This window comes from Ipomoea triloba, chromosome 7 (genome assembly GCF_003576645.1).
Source record: "Ipomoea triloba cultivar NCNSP0323 chromosome 7, ASM357664v1".
NCBI lineage: Eukaryota > Viridiplantae > Streptophyta > Magnoliopsida > Solanales > Convolvulaceae > Ipomoea > Ipomoea triloba.
Window position 1 is genome coordinate 22139267 of NC_044922.1, and position 11973 is coordinate 22151239.

Sequence of the window (11973 nt, forward strand, 5' to 3'; positions counted from 1 at the left end):
GAGATCCATCACTTCTTAAGGTGGACCCCCAATTTAGATTGACTTGGATGATGACTTTAAAGTCCTTTATCTCTAGGCTAGAAAGGAAGGTGTGAGAGGTGTTACTAGGTTTGATGTTTATTAAAAATCTTTATTTTAATTTAAAAATTGAAACAAATGTTTTAATAAATGAACAACCACCTTAGCAATAATTGGTCAAGTCGGTGAATTTTAATTTATCGCATAATTTCTATTGTTTAGTGATATAATCTCAATTGTGCATATTTTTCTAATTGATTTGGATAAACTTTTGAGCTTAAATGCATGTGTTAATTTGCCATCTCCAATGCATATTGCTTGATTTGAGTTTTTTTATGGTGTTTGTTAGTGTTTTGAAATCATTTTATGGGAGTGTTTGGTAATTGGCTTTTAGCTGGTAGTTGATAGCTGGTTGATTTAGCTGGTAGTTGATAGCTGATTGTGTTAGTTAGTTTGACCAGCTGGTAGTATTAGTTGGTTATAGAAATGTGTTTGGTAAATTAACTATTAGCTGATAGCTGATTACATGTAAAATTACCTTTAAGGGTATGAGTGTATTATGTTATTTTGACCTATAATAATAATAATAATAATAATAATAATAATAATAATAATAATAATGATAATTTTAATCTTTATATAATAATAATAATTTTGGCTATGTGTTAGTCCGTATTCTTTTTATTTGTATAAGTGCATCATCAACATTATTATTATTATTATTATTATTATTATTATTATAACCAAATGCCTAAACCCACGCCATGCCCTATATTATTATTATTATTATTATTATTATATAAAACTTAAATCGATGGTAATCCACAAAATCACAGGCTGTCATACCCACAAGTCAAAATCCCTATCCCAAAATCTCTACCCACAGAAGCGCTGGCAAGATGAGGAGGACAGCCACGGCAAGAAAATGAAGAAGACGGCGATGGCGAAGAAGATGAGGAAGACGCTGATTGTGAAGAAAATGAAGCATCCGGCGGTGGCGATGGAGATGAGAAGAAGACGGCAAATGGCGAAGGAGAGATGAAGAAGACGATGATGGGAAAAATGTTGTGAGTTCTGAATTTGGTTGCTGCTGTTGGTTTTTTTTTTTTTTGTTTTGTTTTGTTTTTTTTTTTGTTTTAAAGAATTTGGTTGCTGCTATTGTTTTTTTTTTTAATTAGTGAATTAAAAAATTTGTGAGTTTTGATTTATGAGGATGAATCTGAACATGAGAAAACTTAAGGTGAAATCCATTAGAAATGCTGCTTTATTTATCTCATGTAAAATGCAGATCTATTTTTCTCATGTAAAATGCAGATCTAAAATGGTGAAGCAGCTAGAAAGTTTAGGGAGAAGAGATTACAAGGTTAAAATTGTGATTTAATAAATATACTCAATCAGCTGCTTAAAAACGTTGCCTATCCTAGCGTTTCATTTTTTGGCTGATTGGCCCAATAAGCCAAAGCCACAAGCCATTTACCAAACACTTATAAACAGCTTATTGACCAGGTCAACCAGCTAATTTTGGTCAAATCAGCCAATTTTTGGTTGATAAGCTAGTAACCAAACACCCCCTATATCAAATCCGAAAGCAAAGGAACGTTTCAAGGCATGCTTGGAGTCAAAATGAATGAAGAATGCTGATTTTGAGAGCTGGACGCGTTCGGAATCTGCCCCGTCGCGACAAAAATTTCCAGTACGCAAGCCCCAAGGCTCGACGCGTCGAGAATCCTGCGACAACACAAATTTCAGCTCTACGGAATTGCCTATTTTGCCCCTATTTTTGCTCCCACTATAAAAGGTTCATTTTCCCAAAACCCTAGGAGCTAAGCTGCCTTTTTGAGGCAAAAAGGAGTGAGTGTAAGGGTGTTGTCTCTTCAATGGAGTAAAGGAGGGATTCACCACTTTTGGGAAGAAGATTGTCACCTCAAGGAGCTATAAAGGCTTTGGGAGGAAGAAGGAAAGCTACATTTGGGAGAATTTCTTTTCCTTTCCTTTACTTTCTTAGTCTTTGTAAACTCTTTAACATTGGAGCTTTAAATTCAATACTAGTCATGATTGGCTAAAGTAACTTTGGGATTTTTTGGTGAAAGGTGTTTATGAACCCTATTTTGCCTTGTTCTTTATGTTCTAATGTTATATTTACATTTGGGTTTGATGACTTATTATGCAATTGTGTTTAATATTGTTGATGCTTGTGATTAAGGATCCAATTGCTTGTTTCAATTGTTAAATTTATGTCTTAATGGGAGTTAGGATATAAACTAGGGCACCCACAATTGCACTTGGCTTTTACTTCTTGGAAAAGAGTATTTAGTTAAGTAGTTTAAGATGCTTATTCTATTTCTTATCTTGTAGGAGTTATGGGAATAATTCCCCTCTTGAGTTCATCTTAAACACTTGTCTAACCCAAATTAGATATTTCACCTTAGCTTGGCATTAGGAGATTAAACACTTAAACCCGAAAATTCCACTCTCTCTATATTGTTTTCATCAACTAGTTTATGATATTTTATTACTATATTTGCAATCATTCAAACACCATTTTCGTTAGGATTAGCTTCATAAAAATATATTAGTAACTAGTGTTCGATACGCCCCGCTTCCCTGTGGATCGATAACTCGATACTCTGGTATTTGTTTGTTATAAAATATGCTACAATCATTTAGCGACTTAATTGCAGTTTTTTTTTTAGTTTGACGACGCCATTCCACATCCACATATAGTTTAGTGAATAAAATAGGCCGAGCCTAGCCAAGCTTTAGAAAATTAGGTTTGGGCTTGTTATGAAAATATAAGGCCTAATCTGGCCTGAAATCTTTGTAAAAGTCTGTTTAATATGTTGGTCATTAAAAAGGCTTCAAGGTAAGTCATGCTTTGATCCTATTTAAAGCCTACATGTTAAGTTTTTTTTTTTTAAAAAAAAAAAACTTTAATAAGCATTTCTAAATAATTTAAAAATATACCTAACACAAAATTAATACATAAACTACATAAGTATATCAGCACAATGCAAACATAATAACATTAAAACATAAAATAAAGAAATAAAACAAGTCACTATTTTAACATGCTCGTTAACTTGTTTAGAAATAAATTCAATTGTATTATTACTTGTCATGAACACTTATAGTAGGATTAACAATAATGTTTATAGTTAGATTAGAATTTGAAATAGGATTTTGGAGGTGGAGGGTTAGGGTTTGGTAATTATATATACTTGGGGTCATATTATAAATTTAAAAATATATTAAGTATAAAATAGAATATATACTAACTTCATATTAAAAATAAATTATATATATATATATATATATAAAATAATACTTTATTATTAAAAAAAATTAGTGCAACCTATGATTTTGATTAAGAAATTTAAACATCATTATCCTGTGGACGGATCTAGGCCTTTGAATATTTGAGATCAATAACTTAGATTTCGCCACTGTACAAATTAAGTGCAAAGTTGAACAGTTGGCCGAATCTAAGCCACTGATCTTAAGTATTCAATAGCCCGGATATGTCCAAACAGACTCATGGGGAAGGGTGGACTCACGAAACACTAGCCTATATATATATTGGATGGTGTAGATTATTTTTATTTGTGTGATTATTTTTAAGTTATGCGCTATCCGATTTTGAATTTTTAGGGAAGGGGGTTATTTTTGTCATTGTGATGGGGTTTTAATTTTAGTAGCCTGAATTAGCGTGACTATTGGTTTCCTTTTCAATATTGAATTCAGTTTTTATTATACGTTCCTTTTTAGTATTAGAACCAACCGCAGACCTTTCGTGTATTGGTATTGGCAAAGGCGACGGTGGGTTGTTCTTTGCGTACGGGAGGGTTCAGGGTTTCACGCCGGTGGTCGTTCGTTTGTTGACGATCAATGGAGTCTGTTTCTTGGCGCTGGTGAAGACGCCGGTGGCGTGTACGTGGCGGAGGGGAGGGAGCGTTTGTTATACGCCGGTGGTCTTGTGTTCGCAGACGGAGGGTGCAGCGTCCTGGTCAGGCTAGGGAGTCGGCAAGTCGAGGTAGGGTTTTGCGGTTTGGTTTCCAATTTTTTTTTATACGGTATTAGGTTTTTTCCCTATTGTATTAAGTCTATTATATTTTTCCCCAACTCATATTCTTATCATAGTACCGTTCCTTAGAAAACAAAAACCTAAAATCGTAACCGTCACTCAAATCCACGAGATCGGCTGCCGTTATCACCACTTGCCAAAAACCTAAAATCGTAATCATCACTCAAATACACGAAATCAGCTGATGTTGCCACCGCTTGCCGTCATTATCACATGGCCCTTCTTCTCACTATAAACCTAAAATCGTAACCGTCACTCAAATTCACGAGATCGGCCGCCGTTGCCACGGCTTGCCATCATTATCACATGGCCCTTCTTTCTCTCACTATCGATAGTTGTCATCGCTTTCCATCTTACAGTCTCCCAAAGCTAGCCTCTAGCTAATCAACCCTCATCGTCGCTCACCACCACTTGCTACAACTTGCTCAATCCCATTGTTAACACATGGTATTTTCTTTTATTTTATCTTTAATTTAATTTCTAATTTGAATTTTTGGGTTGATCGTGATATTAATGCAATTTGTTAGAATTTTTTTTTCAATTATTGTAAATCTTATTACTTATTATATATATATATTTTAATTATTTTTGTTTTTTGTGAATTTTATAAATTTTGTCAATTATCTAGATTAATTTCAAGTTCTTTTTAATTTTTTGAATTATTTTGTGTATTTTAACAATTATTTTGTTACCTTTTTTTTTTTGAAATATTTTCCATTTTTAGAAAATTATTGCTACTTTTAGAGAAGTACTATAAATATTTAGGATTTATTTTAAATTTTTAGATTTTATTGTGTATTTTGTTCGGGAATTATTATTATTTGGAAATTATTGTGGATTAGGGTTAATTATTTTGAGGTTATAGGTAATTTAATAGTGACCTTTTGTAAATTATGCTAAGTTATATTGACATGTGATGGATAAATGTTTGGGTCGGGTTGAGTTTTCAACCTGGGAGAAAAGAACTTTATTACAAAGTAATTAGATTGAATTGGTTTATCATTAAAAGTTCTTTTTTCTACCATTATTGTTTTGTTGCAGGTAAACAGACATGCCAGACTACTTCCCAAGGCTTCCTGAGCCCTTAATTCATCATATTCTATCATTTCTTCCTTTCAAAGAAATCGGTCGCACTTGCGTTTTATCCAAATATTGGAATAGCATTTGGTGCAACTATCCTAATCTGGATTTCTATATGGTTGAAAAAAATCATGATAAAGGTTGGTCAAAAGAAAATTCAGAAAAAGCTATATTTGATTACATGAATAACTCCTTTGATCAGTTCCTAGATGGAAGGCCTTTCATACAAAAACTCGCCCTACATATTGAATGCTGGACTGTGGGGAGAGCTTTGAGAACAAAGTTGGATCGTTGGTTACATGTGTTGGTAGACAAGAATGTGTCAATGCTAGTGCTCAGAACTAAAACTCTTTGGTCTCCACCCAGATACTATGTTCCTCAACATGTCTTCATTGCACGGACGCTCGAAGTTTTGGATTTATCTTTCTGTACATTGGATGCATGTCACATTGTTCATGTTGATCTACCGAGTCTAGAGACACTCTCACTCTCCCGTTGCTGGATTTTAGGTGACAAATTGCTGCAAAAGATTGTGTGTGGTAGCCCTAAAACTAAACACATTGTGATTTCTTGCTACCTAGGGCCACCACCCGTGTGCTCTCTTTCTATCCCCAACCTAGTCTCTGTAGCAATGAGACTTGAAGTTTTAGATTTATCAGGGTGTATCTTGGAGGAACATTGCTTTGTTGGTATTGAGTTTCCAAGTTTGGAGAGGCTAGTTTTGAGGAACTGCAGGTTTGTAAGTAACAATTTGCTGGAAAAGATTTTGAGTGCTTGCGGCCCTAGTATGAAGCACATATCAATTTCTTGGTGCAAAGGAATAGGAGGGTCGATATCTCTTTCGGTGTTGTGTAAACCTCTGTTGAAGGGGTTTTTCTTGAGATGCGATGATGAGTTTAAGAGGATTAAGATTGATGCGTCGAATCTTCGTACATTCTCCTATGAATCCAGTAATGTTGCATGTGTCATTGATTTGACCTGTTGTCCAAATCTGGAAAACTTGTATGGACGTATTGGCAAGACTTTGAATCACCCTGCTTCTGCTTTGCTACTTCATCATAAAATTTAATTCCGAGTATGACAAAACTTGCTTTAATTTGTTTTGCTTTGCAGCTATGTAATTTGCTTTTCAAACTTTTTTGAACTCTGTAATTTTGGAATTAGACTTAATTGTTTTTATAAAAGTTGTAGTTTGAGATGTGATAAAAATGCTAAGTAGTGGTTATTTTGAAATTCAATTATTATAATTTTATGCCATTATTAACTTATCAAGAAATACGTGTTAGTTATTAACTATTTCTTACTATTGAGGATGCTCTTGACTTTTGTTGTGATTTTTGATAAACTGAAGCTTATGTGGAGAAGAGAGGGTAGGAAAGAGAAGATTTAGGTGCACACTGTAAGGACATGATTTTTGGCAGTGAAGTGGCAGCGCAACAACAACTTGCAGTGGGCACGTTATTCTAAAGATTGTTTTTTTTGGATTTGTTTTGTTCTTGTTTTCTTCTCTTTCCTCCTATATTGTATTTCCTAATCACACCTGCAAAAACTACGACTATTGGAGATGTTAGTTGCTCCTAGGGGTGGGCAAAACGGTTCGGGTTACCCGAACCGAACCGAACCGAACCGAAGATGTTCGTTTCGGTTTTAAACCGAACCGAAAAACCGATCGGTTCATGTTTTAGAAGAACCGAACGGTTCGGTTAAAAACCGAACCGAACCGAGAAAACCGAACCGAACCGAAAAAACCGAAATATTTTATAATTAAATATAAATATATATTATATATAATTATAAATATATATATATATATATATATATATATATTAATTAATAAATATATTTATATATTATTTATAAATACATAATATATATATTTCAAAACTAAGAATGAATTTGGAAATTCATTCCAGTTACTGGAATGAATTTCCAAATTCATTTCAGTTTTGGAATTTAATTTCTAGTTTTATTTTTTTATTTTAATTTGTTTGAATTGTTAATTTGTTATGGTGGTATTTATTATTTAAATATTAAACTTTGGATTTGGGTTATGTGATGTTTCATGTATAGTAAATACGGTGCCCCGCTAACTCGCGGCACCTCCGATCGCCTTGTCTCCTAGGAAATGTTAAAATTCGGGAGCCGTAAACCGAACCGAACACCGAACCGAAGTAAATCCGAACCGAAACCGAACCGTTTCAAACCGAACCGAACTCTAATGTTAAACCGAATGGTTCAACTTTTTTTAAAACCGAAAAACCGAAACCGAAATCGAAACCGAAAAAACCGAACCGAAGACCGAAATGCCCACCCTCGTTGCTCCCATTCAAAATATTACTTTACACAAGTTATGTCGAACTGTCCACTGATCATTGGCCACCGACAAAACCTACCCATAGTCCCATACCTTAGATTACTTTTCTTGCAAGTTTAATTTACAATTTTTTTTATATTATTGATACCTCGTGCCTAAAGATGACATTTTGGCAGTCATTATCTCAGCCATTTGAGATTGCAAGAATTACTAATCTACTTCAATTTGGGAGCAAAGAATTACTAATGTACACAGAAATTCCAGAAATACCCTTTTATCATATGGACAAACAATCATATTTTCACATCACCTATAGAATTAAGCTGCCCTTCATTCAAAAATGAAAACATGGATGAACATAATAACAAAGTTGTACATTGAGGCAACTTCCAAGGCTGTATATGAATCTCAATTCTCAATGTGTTGTTTACCTGCAGATTACAACAAAGCTATCTCCTGTGCCACGACTTCACCAATGTTTTCACCATGCCCTTTGCGATTTTCGTAAACCAAAACAAGTTCATCATTGTCAACACGGGGGGCACTGTGAGTAACGTGTAGAAGCCCATCGGGTACACTTGCTTCACCTGAATAACAATTGACACTCACCGTAAGAACATCGTGTTCAATTTACCCTCCGCTTTCTCTTTTGAATGAAGAGAATGCTTTGTGTTGGCCAGAGGCCGGTGAAAGGCCAAGTCCAGCAACCGGTGGCTAGGGGAATTTTTAGGTGGAGGCCTCGAAAATGTAACACTATATAAGAAAATAAAGTTGCGCCTTCGCTGTGAGCAATAGCTTCTGGTGAAGCGGCGCTTCATCCTAACACTTTGGATCCATAACCATAACCTTACAAATCTTAAGTTTAAAATAAGCAAGATTTATGGCCTTGATATAACATAGTTGTGTATAATAGCCTTCTATTCTTATGTATTCAAGAAACACTCGTGAAAGTACGAGGAAACATTCGAACTGTAAAGAAAATTTAGGTTCGTGTTCCGAACAAAGATGCTGAGATCATCAACTGACCTGATCAAAATGGGTGAACATGTGGTAGAAAAAGTAGATAAACAAAACTATCCTTGCTACCTGAAGACATCAAAAGTCATAGGTAAAGGCCGGAAATCAATCCAAGAACAAACAGAAAAAATGAAGGCAGATAATGTTATATGAGCATGTCTTGGATCTTATGTTTATCAAGTCAATCAGACACCATGAAAAAAAAAACATTAAAACTTTTTGATTTGATTTGATTTAACACTGCAAAATTGTTTATTTATTACCACTCTAATTGAAATGTTGACGTTGAGCCGTGGAGTGAGGTCCAGATTATTACCTCTCTAATTGAAATCCTAGTTCAGGTAAAAGTCGCTTAATTTATATATATATATATATGTTGATTGTGAGCACTAACCTATAGAGGGCATCCCATGTTGGCATTTAATGGCTGAAATTGTAAATCGTAATGGGCATTTGATGAAAGCAAGAAAACTGGCAAACTTTTAGATGCTAGAGCTAATGGCAACTAGGATGAGGGTTTGAGTCCATAATAGCAAAAAAAAAAAAAAAAAAACAAATAAAAATAGTAGTTCAAATCTGCTAGGCCTTACCAACCACCCGAAAAACAAAGCCACCCCATTGAAAAGGTAAAATCTCGAGGACTTCTGACCAGCCACATCCAAGTACCTGCACGTACTGCCAATTGTGAAATCCCGGGATGAGGGAAGGAGAAAAGATGAAGAACTCTGTAATCCACGCTTACCATCTCAAATTAACAAACGGTGTAGTGCACTCAGAAAATAGAACCATCAGTATGTAAATCAGTCCTTGCCCGCTCACAAGAGACTGAACAATTGAAAGCATTGAGAGCCCGTGGTGTAAGACCTTAAAGTAGAAACGAGAAACTGATATTTATTTCCTTTGCATTTTCAATTAAACAGAATAAATAGGGAAGAAAAAAAAAATACCTTCAAACATCATAAGTTACAAGGCCCTCAAACACCCCCCAACAACAAAAAACGTCCAGAACTCATAAACATAAGCAATAAATATTACGTCATAGTAAATAAAAGATTGCATTCTTATACTTACATACTCAAGTCCACCTAAAGCAGGGAAGTAATAAATTATCATTGCCAAGTCAGTCAGAAAATAGCCAGTAGAAATCTGTATTCAACGTAAAAACAACAGCAAAGTCAAGCAACACACATGCCTATGAAAAGAAATCTCAACCTCCTACGGATACAGTGGAAGCATAGCACACCAATTCTAAAAGTAAAAGTAAGAAATAGGTCCCTTTGAGAATCATTAACTGTATAAACTATAAAGCATCACTACAACCGTATCAATGATTAGCTTTGAAATAGCATTCTAGACAGCATGGGTGCTGCAAGCAATAATAATGCCATCAACAATAAACGAAAATAAAGTTGATTGTGTATGTTCTTTGAGGTGCAAAAGATGGAAGAGATAGAGAAGAAAATGCAGTACCCCTAATACGGTGTCTGAGAAAGCTGATGTCCTATTGATAACTAACTCGTCCCTAGAACTGTCATGAAAAAGATCTGATCCAACCAAGAGATATAGAGAAGCAGCAACCACAATAAGTGCGTGGAAGGTAGAGAACCCACTGCAGATAAGAAGCCCTAATAATTTAGATGGTAAAGAAAGTTGACATCACTAGATTGTCAGGATTAAACGATTACCACTACGCCAAAAATTATGGCCCGTAGCGAAAAGCGCAACTTTATTCATTTTCGAAAGGCAGCATGCTGGACTTATAAGAAGCCCTAATATTTTAGATGGTAAACCAAGTTGACATCACTAGATGTCAGGATGAAACGCTTACCATTACACCAAAAGTTATGGCTCATAGCGAAGGGGAAATTTTATTCATTTCCGAAAGGAGGAGGCAGGACTTGCCCTTCAAGCCTCCGCCCATCAATCCCCTAGCCACTCGGTGCTAGACTCGCCCTTCACTGGCCTCCGCCCAACACTAGATATATATTTACTCAAAAATACCAACACTTTCAACAAATTAAACATTACCGGTTGTTCCATTCAAGTCTGGTTTTGTCATCAAGTTTGACAAATCCCTTAAACAAGAAAGGGCTTATTGCACCTGTTAAGTCATAAACCTTCAACAAGAAGATAGGGCATGAATCAGATAATGCTAGAGATGTAATCTCTTCACAGGACTTAAGATATTTCCCATTTCTTCATCCCCCTTCACAGTCAAAATCGAGATACCCCCTTAATCCTTATGTCTTGCAATTCAAAATTTTATTAGTCTAAAATTTTGTTGAATCAGTAGAGGCAGAAGTCAAAATTCCCCTGATTTTGTTTTTCAAAATTCGAGCTTTTAACCTACTTGAAGGAGATAAATTAGGAAAACGAAAGTGGGGGAGCAGAGAAACAAGTAAATTAGAATCCAAAAAAGCAAAATATAACAAAAAAAAAGCTTACTATTTTGCACATGATGATGCCCACAGAAACAGAGAACAGCCAGAGCAATTCTTTGGTGGGATTAGCATGGCCAGCAATGTTAATCAAGCCCACTAGCGCTAACATTCTGCCCTCTGAAGAATCAGGAAAGCCAACAAGAATAGACAGCAAAAAGCACCAACATAAGTATACAACACTACTTTGCAGAGCAAAACAAGCATGTAATAAGTGAGATTCTTACATGGGTATGAAAGAGTAGTAGAATCAAGAAAGCAAGTCGGCAGACCACAAAATATTAAGAAAAAATAAATAAATAAATAAAAAAGGAAGTAATTGGCTTAAGAAGGAATAGACAGTCAAGATTCAAAGACTTGGGATGGTGACATCGTAATTGCAGCCTTAAATAATTAGTAAGAAGTTTTGGAAGAGGTGTTTGAAGAATGGTAAGGAAGGAGATGGAGGGGCCACCTTGGTGCCAGCCTGCCAGAGTTGAGGATTCGGGATTCCATCCCTTTCTTTTCTTTTATTATTACGTAGTATTAAAGTTAATTTCATTTGTTAATTGGATTTATATGTGAAACCGTGACACTTTATTTTTAGTTTTTTATTTTATTTTATTAGAATATTCTATCTTAGTGTTATTATTATATGATTATTTTTAATTCTCCATCAACAAAATCGTTGAAATAACATTAAATATAAGAATATTTCAATTTTTTAAATATAAAGTACGTTGACATGTTATATTTTTATGTACATTTTTAAAAAAATTCATAATTGAATATCGAAATGTCATGGTATTTAACAACATTTAAACTAGAGGATAAAAAATGACCATATCACAATAATAATAGGACTATATGAAATATTTTGTTAAAAAAAATTAAAAATAGATTGTCACATATAAATTCATATCAAAAATAAAATTAAATAATAATATTATTATTATTATTTTGTAATTTTGTTTAGAGGAAATATCGTGAAAGAAGGAGAAAAAGAAAGACCGAAAGATGTTTTCCAAAAAAAAAAAAAAAAAAAA

The 11973-nt window shown here is 34.4% G+C and overlaps 2 protein-coding genes and 1 long non-coding RNA gene across 4 annotated transcripts; 2 read left to right on the top strand and 1 right to left on the bottom strand.

The window, feature by feature from the left end:
- The first annotated feature begins 852 nt into the window (after positions 1 to 852).
- LOC116025863 lies at positions 853 to 2180 on the top strand. Its single transcript, XR_004099739.1, has 2 exons — positions 853 to 1085; positions 1525 to 2180. It is a non-coding gene; the product is annotated as an uncharacterized LOC116025863 (long non-coding RNA).
- A 2970-nt stretch (positions 2181 to 5150) lies between these two features.
- LOC116024339 (putative FBD-associated F-box protein At5g38570) lies at positions 5151 to 6248 on the top strand. Its single transcript, XM_031265234.1, has one exon. It carries the CDS (start codon positions 5151 to 5153, stop codon positions 6246 to 6248), a length of 1098 nt encoding a protein of 365 aa, XP_031121094.1.
- Positions 6249 to 7751: 1503 nt separating this feature from the next.
- LOC116024016 (TLC domain-containing protein 4-B) lies at positions 7752 to 11344 on the bottom strand. 2 transcript variants are annotated; one of them, XM_031264909.1, is made up of 9 exons: positions 11176 to 11344; positions 10956 to 11068; positions 10539 to 10627; positions 9981 to 10119; positions 9582 to 9656; positions 9253 to 9374; positions 9101 to 9176; positions 8520 to 8579; positions 7752 to 8080 (listed from the first exon to the last, which is right to left on the bottom strand). In XM_031264909.1, exons 2-9 carry the CDS (start codon positions 11058 to 11060, stop codon positions 7943 to 7945), a joined length of 804 nt encoding a protein of 267 aa, XP_031120769.1. In that variant the 5' UTR covers positions 11061 to 11068; positions 11176 to 11344; the 3' UTR covers positions 7752 to 7942. The 2 variants fall into 2 exon arrangements, with proteins under 2 accessions (XP_031120769.1, XP_031120770.1); XM_031264910.1 differs by lacking the exon at positions 11176 to 11344 and having other exon boundaries at positions 9981 to 10135.
- Between the last annotated feature and the right edge of the window lie 629 nt (positions 11345 to 11973).